The 12,348-nt window shown below is 56.7% G+C and overlaps 1 protein-coding gene across 1 annotated transcript in view; it reads left to right on the forward strand.

The window, feature by feature from the left end:
- The window catches only part of CASTOR2 (cytosolic arginine sensor for mTORC1 subunit 2), a 53,634-nt gene extending 44,975 nt beyond the window's left edge, over positions 1–8,659 (forward strand). Inside the window, exons 7-9 of the mRNA XM_043455386.1 lie at positions 147–229; positions 2,739–2,833; positions 2,913–8,659. Of these exons, the coding sequence (XP_043311321.1) occupies positions 147–229; positions 2,739–2,833; positions 2,913–2,978 (244 nt within the window). The 3' untranslated portion in view covers positions 2,979–8,659. The remainder of the gene's footprint in view (positions 1–146; positions 230–2,738; positions 2,834–2,912) is intronic.
- Positions 8,660–12,348: the final 3,689 nt, after the last annotated feature.

The raw sequence follows: 12,348 nt of genomic DNA on the forward strand, positions 1-12,348 counted from the left end.
GCATGGGCTGAGGGCTCGGAGGGTCCTTGGGGCCCCTGATTTCCAGCCCAGCATCAATGCCCCCGCGACAGGGAGCGTTCCAGGGAGAGCTGGCGGAGGGAGCACTCTCAGCATCTGGGGGTTGACATCTCTTGCTCCCTTTTAAGGTTTCCTAGTAATTTGTTGTTCACGAGCGCATCTGGGGAGCTCTGGAAGATGGTGCGGATTGGAGGACAGCCTCTGGGATTTGGTGAGCCCCTGGGGTTCGACACTGTTTTATGTGTAGCAGTGGGTATCTGCTCACCCCATACTCATTCTAATTTATCCCCCCACTGACCCCCTTTCCCCTTTGGTAACCATGTTTATTTGCTGTGTCTGTGAGTCTATTTCTGTTTTGTAAGTGAGTACAGTTTTCTGGGGGGAGGGGGTGCTGGGCTGGGTCTTCGTTGCTATATACGGGCTTTCTCTAGCTGCATTGAGTAGGGGTTACTCTCTAGTTGCAGTGCTCCGGCTTCTCCCTGTGGCGGTTTCTCTTGTTGCAGAGCATGGGCTCTAGGCACTGGGGCTTCAATAGTGGCAGCTCGTGGGCTCGGCAGTTGTGGCACACAGGCTTACTTGCCCCTTGGCATGTGGAGTCTTCCCAGAGCAGGGATTGAACCCGTGTCCCCTGCATGGGCAGGATTCTTAACCAGTGGACCACCAGGGAACTCTGTGGATTAGTTCATTTGTATCATATTTTAGATTCAACATGTAAGCGCTATCATACGATGCTTGTCTTTCCTGATTTTTCTTCCTAGTGATCATCTCTAGGTTCACGCATGTTGCTACTGCAAATGGCATTCTTTCTTTTTTTTTTTGCGACTGAGTCGTATTCCGTTGTATATTCCGATGTATTCCATAGTACTCCGACCTACCCCATCTTCTTTATCCATTCATCTGTCAGTGGACATTTCGATTGTTTCCACGTCTTGGCTGCTGTGAACATAGGGATGCGTGTTTCTTTTCAAATTAAGAGTTTTGTCCAGATATATGTCCAGGAGTGGGATTGCTAGATCACATGATAATTCTACTTTTAGTTTTCTGCGGAACCTCCGTATCTGTTTTCCATAATGGCTGCACCAACTTATATTCTCACCATTAATTATAGGAAGGTTCCTTCCCCCCCCAACCTTCCCCGTCATTTGTTATTTGTAGACTTTTTTTAATGATGGCCATTCTGACTGGGGTGAGAGGTGGTACCTCATTGTCATTTTATATGTATTTCTCTAATAATTAGCCATGCGTATCAGCTTGTTTTTTTATTCCCAGTTTGGGTTTAGAGTTTACCAAAGCACACCCAGTATAATAACATTACAGAAAAAAGAAAGTCAGGATGAAGGGAGAATTGAGGTGGGATAGTGAATGAAACGCGAATCATCTTAGCATGTGTAGTCTCTGAGTGCTGCTTTGAGTGGCCTCATGGGCAGGCACCAGGGGTCCTGGCATTTGGCATATAAGAAGCAGCAGTGGAACCTGCCTTCCTGGAGTGTGGAGGGTGTTAACGCCAGGCTAATAACTATAAATAGCCCTACAAGGCTTCCCTAGTGGCTCAGTGGTGAAGAATCCACCTGCCAGGGAGGAGACACAGGTTCGATCCCTGATCCAGGAGGATCCCACATGCCGAGGAGCAACTAAGCCCGTGCGCCACAGCTATTGAGCTGGTGCCCTAGAGCGTGGGAGTGTCAGCTCCTAAAGCCTACGCGCCCTAGAGCCCGTGCTCTGCAACAAGAGAAGCCACGGCAATCAGAAACCCACACACCACAACCAGAGAGTAGCCCCCAGCTGCTGCAACTCCAGCAAAGCCCGTGCAGCCATGAAGACCCACCTCGGCCAAAAATAATTAAAAATAGCCCTGCAAGAAAAACAACTTTTTGAGAATCGGAAAGATTCTAGATTGGCAGACGCCATATGTTTTTGACCATGGTTTGCCGGAAATGTGTTTTCCATCAGAGCCCAGCACACACATACCCTAAACAGCTCTACGGTTTCACAAAACTGCACTCACGGCAGTGCTGTCCGAGCTCTTGGCCCTTCCCTTTCCTGTTGTCTTTTGTTGTTGTTGTTAGTTTTATTTGCTTATTTTTGGCTGCACTGGGTCTGTGCTGCTGCCCGAGAGCTCTCTCTAGTTGGAGAGAGCAGGTGCTACTCCCTAGTCGCAGTGTCCAGGCTTCTCATTGCGGTGGTGTCCCTAGTTGCGGAGCACTGGCTCCTGGCCTTCACTCATTGCAGTGTGAGGACTTCGTTGCCCCGCAGCATGTGGAATCTTCCCAGATCAGGGATCGAACCTGGGTCCCCTGCATTGGCAGGCGGATTCTTAACCACCGGACCCACCAGAGAAGTCCCCTCTTGTCGCTTTCTAAAGCGCTAGTCACCAGCCTTCTAAATTCATGTCCCAAACAGGTCACCGGCCACTGTTTGAAAGGCACCATTCTAGACCCTCATCTCCCTCCCGCCTTATTTTATAGAAATAAAAGTGAATGTGTCTGTAGTTTAAGAATCTTAGGACACAACCAGTCTCCACCACGTAGCAGGACAGACAGTCACCAGGAGGGCAGGCACGAGGCCTGTACGACCACAAGAGGGGCCTGTGGGTCCAGCCAGGAGCCCCGGGAGACCAGGCAGAAAAGCAGGAGCTTGAGAGACCTGTCGGGGAACGGCCGAGGCTGCACTGGGTGCCAACAGCGGGGAGGGCTGAGCGTGGTCCCCGCCTCTGTCCCCAGATGAGTGCGGCATCGTGGCCCAGATCTCCGAGCCCTTGGCCGCCGCAGACATCCCCGCCTACTACATTAGCACCTTCAAGTTCGACCACGCACTGGTGAGTGTCGGGCACCCACCCCGGGGCAGGGGAGGCCCGGTCCGGCGGCTCCCAGATGTTTACTTCCCGCCCCTCACAGGTACCGGAAGAAAACATCAACGGCGTCATCAGCGCCCTGAAAGTCAGCCAAGCAGAGAAGCACTAGAAGGGCCCCTTCCGCTCCTCCCCATCCGCCCCCCCAGGCCTGGACCCGGCCCCACCCTGAAGACTCTTCTTGCAGTATTTCTCAACAGACTGGAAAACCGGCCCCAGGGCCCCCAGAGGCGGGATCTCTAGGAGATGCCCCCCCGATGGCTGACCCCGCCAGGCCTGGGACCCAAGCCAAGGCCTCCCCATGCCCTTCTCCTGCCTTCCTGGAGCCCCCAGACCCTCCAGAGAGCACGCCCTCTCCTCCTCCCCCACCCTCACTCCAGAAAATGATGTCCAGGGCCAAGGGAGCTTCTCCGCTGACCCACCTTCTCGTCCAGCCTCACCCATGGCCAAGGGCAAACGCCGAAGGAAGCTGGTGCCTCTGGGACACTGGGGTACCAATTCTCACGTCATCTTGGGGGGCTGGCTGAGCAGGGCCGAATTCATAGAGCCAGGGAAGGCCCTCATGAGGGCGGGGGCTCTGGACCCCATCTGGTCTCTGGTCCCATCGGCTCTGGGCTGGTCCCTGCAGAGTGGAGGCCAGTGGGCGGCTCTCTAATCCTGTGCTGGTGAGGCTCTGAGGGTGGGGCCCTGAGCTGGGGGGGACCTCGGCCACCCAGAACCTTCCTTGGCTGCCAACCACAGGGCCTGTACCCCGACTCCCAGCAAGACTGCCAAGGGGGCCCTGTCCAGACCCTCCCCACCACAAGCGCTCATCCTGGGGGGTGGGGGGGTGGTTCCCAGGAGACCCACCAGCCTGGGGCAACAGCTCCTATCCCGTCTGCTTTCCCTGGACCCTCCTGGGGCTGGCAGAGCCTCGGTTTTCCCCAAGTGGGGGCATCCCCAGCGTTCTGAGCTGGGGTTTTCTTAGGTCACCCCCACCTCCCCAGCAATCAACGAGACCAGCACAGGGCTCCCCCATCGTCCTGCCCTCCTCTCCCTGCCCCGCTTGTGGGGGAACATGGAAGGCCCCTGCCCCCAACTCGCCCGCCCGCCCACCCCTCTGTCCAGGGACCGTGGCATTCATGAGAACTTGACCTGGGAGGCAGCTTATCTGAGCCTTAATAGAGAAAACCGTACCTTGTAGCTTCCTATTTAATGTGTTTGTTACCCAGGCTGCGGCTGGCAATAGTCAGGGGACAGGGCCTGCCGACGCTGTCAGGACCCAAAGTGTGACATCGCTTGGTTCGATACCCTGTGGCTCAGGGACAGGCCTGAGAAGCAGAGCTGCCGCCAGGGGCCTTGGCTCTCCCTTCAGAGCAGGCAGCTGGGGGCAGAGGTCAGTTACGATCCAGGGGCCCCCGGGGGCACCCCACACGGAGCTGCCAAGGCAGAGTGGTTCTAAGCCTCAGAGGAAGGTTTTGACGGGCTGTGGGGAGACGGACAGCCAGGTGGCAGACCAGCCCCCGCCCCAGAGAACAGGGGACGCCCCTGCCTCCTCCCCAGCTGGTGGTGGTGTCCGGGCTGTCCCTGAGAAGCTGGGAGGAGAGGGGCCATTCTCTTGACCGGGTGAAGCCCCACTGTCCCCCTTCTCCAGGCGACGTGGGACCCTCTGAGCCCTGGAAACCCACCCGGTGTTGGAGGTCTTGTCTCTGAATCCTTACAGATGTTCAGAGCCCAAGCACTGACTCGGAACCTTTTTTTTTGGAAGTCATTTTGCACAAAACTCCAGAAAAACCAAAACATGTCAGTTGTTTGCTGGTTCCAAAACCGGGGTGACCGCGTGGGCAGGGCAGCCCCGCACGTCCTGAGCACCCCCTCTGTGCCTGGAAGGCCTTGATTTTCCTGTGGCGTGCCCGCCCTCCAGACCCCTTCCTGTCAGCTCCTCCCCATGTCGCTCCCCCGCCGCTCCTCCCCGCTGAGCTAGTGTGTCGGCCCCGTGACCCCAAGAAGCGTGTGATCCCCCCCAGACCCCCTAGGACGTATATTGTACACACATATAAATACCTGTGTTTTATGTTGATATAGATATATACTGTAAATAGCATATATACTTGAGCAATATATATGTTAATATATACCGTGTGAGCGTGCACACGCGTGTGCGTGTATGTGTGGGCGTGAGGGCCTCCGCCCCGCTGTGTCTGCCGTGCACACAGGCACGTTTTGAGCCACCGTGTATTTTTAATTCAAGTATATAGGCAATACGATGATCAGAGAAGCCGGCTGGCTGCCTCGGCCCTGCCTTGAGAGAATCAGACCAGCAACCGAGAACCGAGCCCCAGGGTGGGGGTTGAGGGTCCCTACCCCCTCCTCCCCGAGTCTCCTTTGAAAGCTGGGATTTAGCCCCTCCCTTTAGTTCCGTTTCCAAGGCCCCTGGACACCCCTGTTTTATTTTGGGGACAGGGCCATAAAGGGGAAGCGCGTTTGGAAAGGAACAGCCACTTCGCCATTGCTCCATCCAGGTCTGCTCCCCCCTCCCGCCCCCCAGCACCTCCACCGGATTTCTTTCACCTGCAAGGTTAGAAGCCACAGGTTCTTTCCTCGGGTCTCCTCCTGGGGACTGGCCCCGGGTAACCGAGAAAGAGATGGAAGCCCTGGATGTTGTTTCCTTGAGGGGTTGGTGCAAGGATTTGGCTCTCCGGGTTACACTGGTGTGTATCCAACCCACAGGCTGGGAACCCCGCCCTCTGTTTCCCAGCCCTCCCCATCCTCTTGCCATGCGGGGAGGCCAGAGCATCCTCGGTGTCTATGTGCCCGTGAGCCAGTGGCTTGATGTCCAGCAGTCTGGGGGAAGAGAAGGTGATCACCCCACTGGCTGGCTACCCCCAGGGGTCTCCAGACCCACAGGGAGGCGGCCCGAAGGGGGCCCTGTTGAGCTGAGACACTCTTGGCTCGGGCTCACTGAGCATGGAGCCCCGGAGCCGCCACCAGGGTCCCAGCTGTGTCTCAAGTGTGCGCTGTTCCCTGGTAAGAAACGCTCAAACCATCTCACCGCCCCCTCACTCCTCACCTGCCTCATCCGTGAACACAGGGTGAGAGGTTAAGGTAGGGAGGGTGAGGGAGATGGGGAGCCGAGACCCCCCACTTTGCCCCCACCCCCTGTTAATGAAAATCTGCCTCATTGGTTCAACACTCAACTTGGGCTCCCCTGGCTCCAAAGAAACCCCTTTCCACCTCAGCCCCAGTCCTGGCCCAGCAGAGACTCAGCAGTGCCCACTCGACACCCCCTCTCTCCACGGGGGTCTCCAAAGCCCCCCAGGAGGTGGTGCCCTCCACCCAGAACACCCATCCGAGCAGGAGAGGCTCACAGCCCTCCCTTGCCCAGGATTCAGGGGTCCCAGAACCCCCCAAGCACCAGCATTCTCCCCCTCCCTTCAGCCCCAGGCCCCAGGCCCCTGGTGGGGAGGGAGGGACCGGGTGACCTGGAGCTGGCCACTGTGACCTCCCCGTTCGGGCAGCGCGGCCTTGGTGACCAGTGTGGTGTGGCCAGAAGATGCATGGTCAGTTGGGGCATGTCCCCTCGGAGGTGACAGAGGAGGAGGCCTCAGAGCTCAGGACAGGAGGCTCCGGGGTGACGGGAAGGGCCAGGCCCCGACCCCAAGCCAAGGGCACCATTTGCCTGATGATTGAAGATGAACCTGCCCACCCGCCACCAGCGCCTTCCGGCCACAGTTCCCAGCCACCCTGGGCCACCTTTCTGAGTCCCTGGATCAGGATGTGGGCACAACCAGGGCCCGTCCCAGCCCCAGCTAAGAGTGGGGACCTTGGGGACCTTCCAGGTGGTGGCTGACGAAGGTGTATGGCCACTTCCCTGAGTGAAAATGGTAGGGGCGTAGAAAGGAAGTGCCGCCAGTGTGTCTGCCCAGCCAGGGCCGGGGAGTCGTCAGCCTGCCACTGTCATGGCCGCCGTGGAGTGGAGTCAGCTGTTGACTTGGCAGACAGAGCTTGGGGGAGGACAGTGGGGTCTCCCAACAGTGGAAAGACAGGGGCTTTGGCTTTTCAGGTTTCCTGGATGCTATGCTGAGGCAAGGGTGAGGCCTGGAGTGGGCAGTAGGCTCTATTCAGAGAGGCTGCTTGGGAGGGGCGTGACCAAGATGGCGCCTGTTGGTTGACCAAGATGGCGGACGGTGGTCAGCCCAGCAGAGGGCAGGCTTGGGAACTTGTGAGGGGAGTTGAGCCCTGGTATAGCTAGATAGCTTTTCTTACACTCCAGTTTCTTTTCCTTTCTTTCATGTTTCAAATTAGAGGCAGCAAAAGGATTCTTTTCCATAGACCAAGGGAGAAAGCTGTGGGGTGGGCTATGGCCTTCAGCTTTGAAACCCAAACCCTCCGGGAAAGCCTGTTTTCTTGGGAGGGGAGGATGGGAGCTGTGGGCTGAGGCAGCCTCTGCCCTTGGAGCTGAAGGCCCCAGAGTGGCCTGGAATGGAGGTAGAAGCCTGTGGCCTGGCCTGTGGCTTCCGTGGGCAACCTGGAGGTGAGGGGGCTTGTGGCTCTTGGTTCTTGGTCGGGCAGGCTGTGAGAGTGAGAAGTGTTGGGAGTCAGAGCAGTGTTGTGGGCACACGTGTGTGTAAATGTGCATGTGAGTGTGAACGTGTGCTGTGTCAACACTGGTGCATATGGGAGCACACACCTGCAGAGCCCAAATTTGAGCAAAAGGACGGACTCGTTCAGTATTTCAAGGCCTCAGTATATTCTTACTGTGGGCCACATGCAGAACTGAAGGGGTGGGGATGGCAGGCGTTGAACTCCCCTTGACTTTGTTAAAACCGCTCTGGGGAGGGGGCGGGCTTCCCCGGTGGCCCAGACGGCAGTGTGCCTGCAGCACGGGAGACCCGGGTTCGATCCCTGGGTTGGGCAGGTTCCCTGGAGGAGGAAATGGCAACCCACTCCAGTGTTCTTGCCTGGAGAACTCCATGGACAGAGAAGCCTGGCAGGCTACAGTCCATGGGGTGGCAAACAGTCGGACATGACTGAACTACTAACACTGGGGAGAGGTCAGAGGTGTCCCCATGGGGCCCTGCTCCGCCCTGCAGAGGCCCGGTGGTCCATGCAGCCAGCCTCAAGGGCTAGATCTGCCCAGCAGACTCCTCAGAAGCAGCCAGCCCTGAAGACAGTATTTACAAGGAGAGGTTCTGGGGGCCAGTGCCCCCTTGCCTATTGGGGCTCATCCACAGAGAGTGTCCATCCAACAAGGCCAGAGTGGGGGGCGAGGAGCTTGTGGAAAACAGGCCAAATTCAGGTCCCAGGGCAGAGGCCAAGCCTAGTGCATCTTCCTGTCCACTGCTTCAGCTTATCTTGTTCAGAAAATGGTCCAGGGAGAGCTGGGCAGCATTGGCTCCAAAACTGGAGGTGGAGTGGAGGGGCTAACGGCAAACAAAACCCCAAGTCCTCCTCCTGCTCTTTGCCAAAACCATTTCCGTTATCCCAAGACGGGGGTGAGTGGATGTTGGCTGCACAGCGGGGTTCAGAGAGGCCTCTGCCCTGCCCGGGGCCTTGCCTTGGGGGTCTGGCACACCCCGGGTCACCAGCAGTACCAGTGGCACTTAGATCTATCTGTCCCACGCTCTGGGCGCGGGGAGAACAGAGCAGCCCTGCCCAGGGCCCTCACGCTTTCTTTCTTTCTTGAAGAAACACAAAACCCTCGAGATTCATGTACTGTATGACGGAGAGAAAAAAAGTACCTAATGTTCCCCCCAAAAAGACAGTATATTTTGTACTTTGTAAAGTGTTCATTAAAATGGAAGAAAAAACAAATGATGCTGGCTGACGGCTGTCTGATTTCATGCTGATCCGGGGTCACGTCTCCTGCCTCCCTTCTCTGTACTGTGGTTGGGGGAACACCGGCCTGGAGCTCCAAGGAGGCAGAACAAGAATATGAGAGGAAATCGCCCTGAGAGCAAGAGGGGTTGTTTTAATGCTGTGTAACAAGTTGCCCCCAAAGCGTAAGGCTTTAAAACAGTCCATCTGTGTGTCTTGGTCTCTGTGGTTTGGAATTTGGGAGTAGTTTGTGCTCAGACTCTCAGGAGGCTGCAGGCATCTGAGAGCCTCTGCTGGGACCAGAGGGTCCATTTCTAAGGTGCTCCCCTCCACAAGGCTGGCAAGATGGGCCTGGCTGCCGGCCTGTCCCCGCATGAGTCTCCACTGCTTGAATGTCCTGACAGTAAGTGCTTGGTTTTCCCCAGAGTAAGCGATTCAAGGACCAAGGCAGAACCTAAAAAAAAGACAAATTGTTTTTCTTCTAGCCTCAGAATTCATGTACCATCCTTTCCACCATGTTCTGTCATCATTGCAGCCCAGCTCTGACTAAGCCCTAGAGGAGACCACGGGGGTGTGAAAACCAAGAGGTCAAGGTAACCCTGGGACCACCTTGGCCTGACTGCTAACATTCACCATCCCCCCTCCCCAGCTCACATCTCTGGCAGAGGTGGGCCTGGGGGGTGGGGGCCCTGTTGAGGACGTCACACCCCCAGGAAAAGGTCTCTTGGGGCTGGAAGCCCAGGAGCTGATGCCTCCAGAGAAGACACCTGAGGTCAGGAGGCTTAGCATCCCTCCCACAAGCACTCTGGAGTTGGGACTCCTGCTCCCTTGGCAGGTGGACACAGGCTGCCCTGGCAAGAAAGGTTTGAGGGACTTCCCTGGGGGCCCAGTGGTTAAGACTGCGCTTGTAATGCAGCGGGCATGGGTTCAATCCCTGGTCAGGGAACTAAGATCCCACATGTTGTGCGACATGGCTAAAAAAAAAGAAGGAAGAGGCCTGAGACCAGCAGGTCTGGACCTTGCGCACCCTCACTGCTGTTTTCCATGGAGGGAAGGTGTGAGCAGGGCAGGGCTCTGCCTACATCAGACCCCACCCTCCCCTCACCCCTGCCGAGCAGGAAAAGTAGCCCTAACAATGGAAGGGGGTGAAAACGGGAGCTGAAGCGCTCATTCACCACCCTCAGTCCAAGGAGGTGCTTGGACCTCAGTCCTTCTGGCTGCTGCAAAGGCTTTTCTTCCTGGAATTTGCAAGGACGAAGCACCCGCCTCAACCCTTCACATTTCAAACAGGGGCCACAGCATCGGTGGGGACTCAGTTGCCCCCAACAGCGGCAGAGGCCTCCTTTTCCCACTGCTCATTCATGTTTAGTGTCTGCAGGGCAGTGCTAGACCTCGGGTTGGGGGCTGGAGGCGGGGAGCGCTGGAGACCCAGATGACTCTGCCACGGCCCCTATGCACCTGAGTTGCTCCAGGTTTAAAGATGAGGAAATGGGCCATTTCGGGGAAGTGCAGTGCCAGGTTCGACCACAAGGGGATGCTGCCGTGCCCCGGGGCCATGACCACAGGCAGGCAGGAGGAAGAAGCAGCCAGGACGTTAGGTTGAGCTTGGTTAAGCCGGGGGACCCAAACAGAAGGGACAGCAAAGGCGCAGAGAGCCTAGCAGAGAAGCGGGGAGAAGTAGGGGAGTGCGGAAATGGGACGGGGCTGGTAGGAAATGAGGCTGAAATACGAGGTGGGTCGTCAGGCCAGCTGGAGGCCTCACACTCCACTACAGACCGTGGGGAGCCGCGGAGGACTTTGTGCAAGAGATCAAACTTAGCACCTGAATGGTGAGTCTGGGTTACTGAATATGGCTGATAGGAGGAGGAAAGGGGGCAGCCAGGGGCCCAGCCGCCTATCTCAGGAGAGATGACCCTGGCCGACTCAAGAGCCTTCCCAGTGCAGTCAGGAACGGCGGGTACCGTGGATGTGGAGGGACTGGCTGGTGCCCCTCCCCCCAGCCAAGCATAATTCCACGTGGGAGCAGCTTGGCTGCTGCTTGGCAGGGATCTCACCGCAGCAAATCACTCTCCTGGAGGGTGGGAGGGGTTCCCTGTACTGGGACCCCCCCGCCAAAGAGTCTGATTCAATTCTTCTTGGCTTCAGTATAGTTTTTAAAGTTCCCCAACTCACTCTTAGGGGCTTCCTTGATGGCTCAGTGCTTCCTTGATGCACTCCTGGAGTGCAGGAGATGCAGGTTCGATCCCTGGGTCGGGAAGCTCCTCTGGAGGAGGAAATGGCAATCCATTCAGTATTCCTGCCTAGAAAATCCCATGGACAGAGGAGCCTGGCAGGCTACAGTCTGGAGGGTCACAAAGAGCCCCAGCATGGAACCCGCTCTTAAAAATACAGGGCCACAGAAGGAAAGAGCACCCTTAGTGGTCACTCTGCCTTCCCTTTGGTTTTTTACTAAATTTTATTTGGCCGCTCCAGGTCTTAGTTGTGGTGTGTGGGATCTAGTTCCCTGACCAGGGATCAAACCTGGGCCCCTGCATTCTAGCCACTGGACCACCAGGGAAGTCCCCACCTGCCCTTGGTTTGATCATGTGTAACCCTGCTGGTGGGGATGTGGGGGGCTCACAATGGTGAAAAGCTCTCCAGAGGGATCGTGTGGAATGAGAACGTGGTGATGGTCGCACAAAAGACTAATAGGCTAAACCCACTTATACACTTGAAAATAGTTTTAGAGTATATGTCTCACATTTCAATTTTTTAAAAAAAACAATGTCCTAGAGAAGCCAGATGTGGACGCACCGCAGGAAGGATGGCCAAGAAGATGGGAGTTATTCCAACAGCCCCTTGATAGCTGTCAAAACTTAAAAGAAGGACCCAGGCATCTTAGATCGTCCACCGCGAGAGCTGGTGGTGGAGTCCTTTTGCCTTTTCAGGGGTCTGCACTGGCCCCAGCTACTGACCCCAACGTCCGTGAATGGACGCAGTCTGAGTGTGAGAGGAGAGGTCACATCAGGGCCAGCCCGGGGTCGCTTCACTCAGGGTGTCAGCCACGCATCTGCTCATGTGAGAGGTGTCCAGAGCCTGACCCTTCACAGCAACAAAATGAGAAACACAGCGACCAAGCCAGTGGCACAGAAGGCCTCTCTGTGTTCAATGCTGCGGGGCTGGGGAGTGGGGCTGGGAATGAGAGGACAGAACTGGAGAGAGAGAGGAGCACAGAGGAAGTCGTGGGAAGGGCCTGACACATGCACTCCGGCCAGGAACCCCCGTCACCTGCAGACTGAACGGCCATGCTGCCTGGCCGGGCAGAACAGACCCGGCCAGCGTTGTCTTGAGTTTTAAGACAAATCTAACTGTGTCCCTTCCCTGGCATCTCAGATGGTAAAGATTCTGCCCATGACGCCGGAGACCCAGGTGCCATCCCTGCGTCAGGAAGATCCCCTGGAGAAGGAAACAGTAACCCACTCCGATATTCTTGCCTGGAAAACCCATGGACAGAGCCTGGCAGGCTGCAGTCCACGGGGTCACAAAGCGTCAGACATGACTGAGCGACTCACACACACAGTGTCTGAGGAGGAGGTAGTGACCGGATCTTACCGTGGCTGCCACTTGTGGGGAGGCTAAAAACCACCCCCTTCTACGGAGACCCCCCATCACCACCATCCCCTACGGTCCCTGAGCATCACAGGGGG

Source organism: Cervus canadensis, chromosome 32 (assembly GCF_019320065.1).
Source record: "Cervus canadensis isolate Bull #8, Minnesota chromosome 32, ASM1932006v1, whole genome shotgun sequence".
In the NCBI taxonomy this organism is placed as follows: domain Eukaryota; kingdom Metazoa; phylum Chordata; class Mammalia; order Artiodactyla; family Cervidae; genus Cervus; species Cervus canadensis.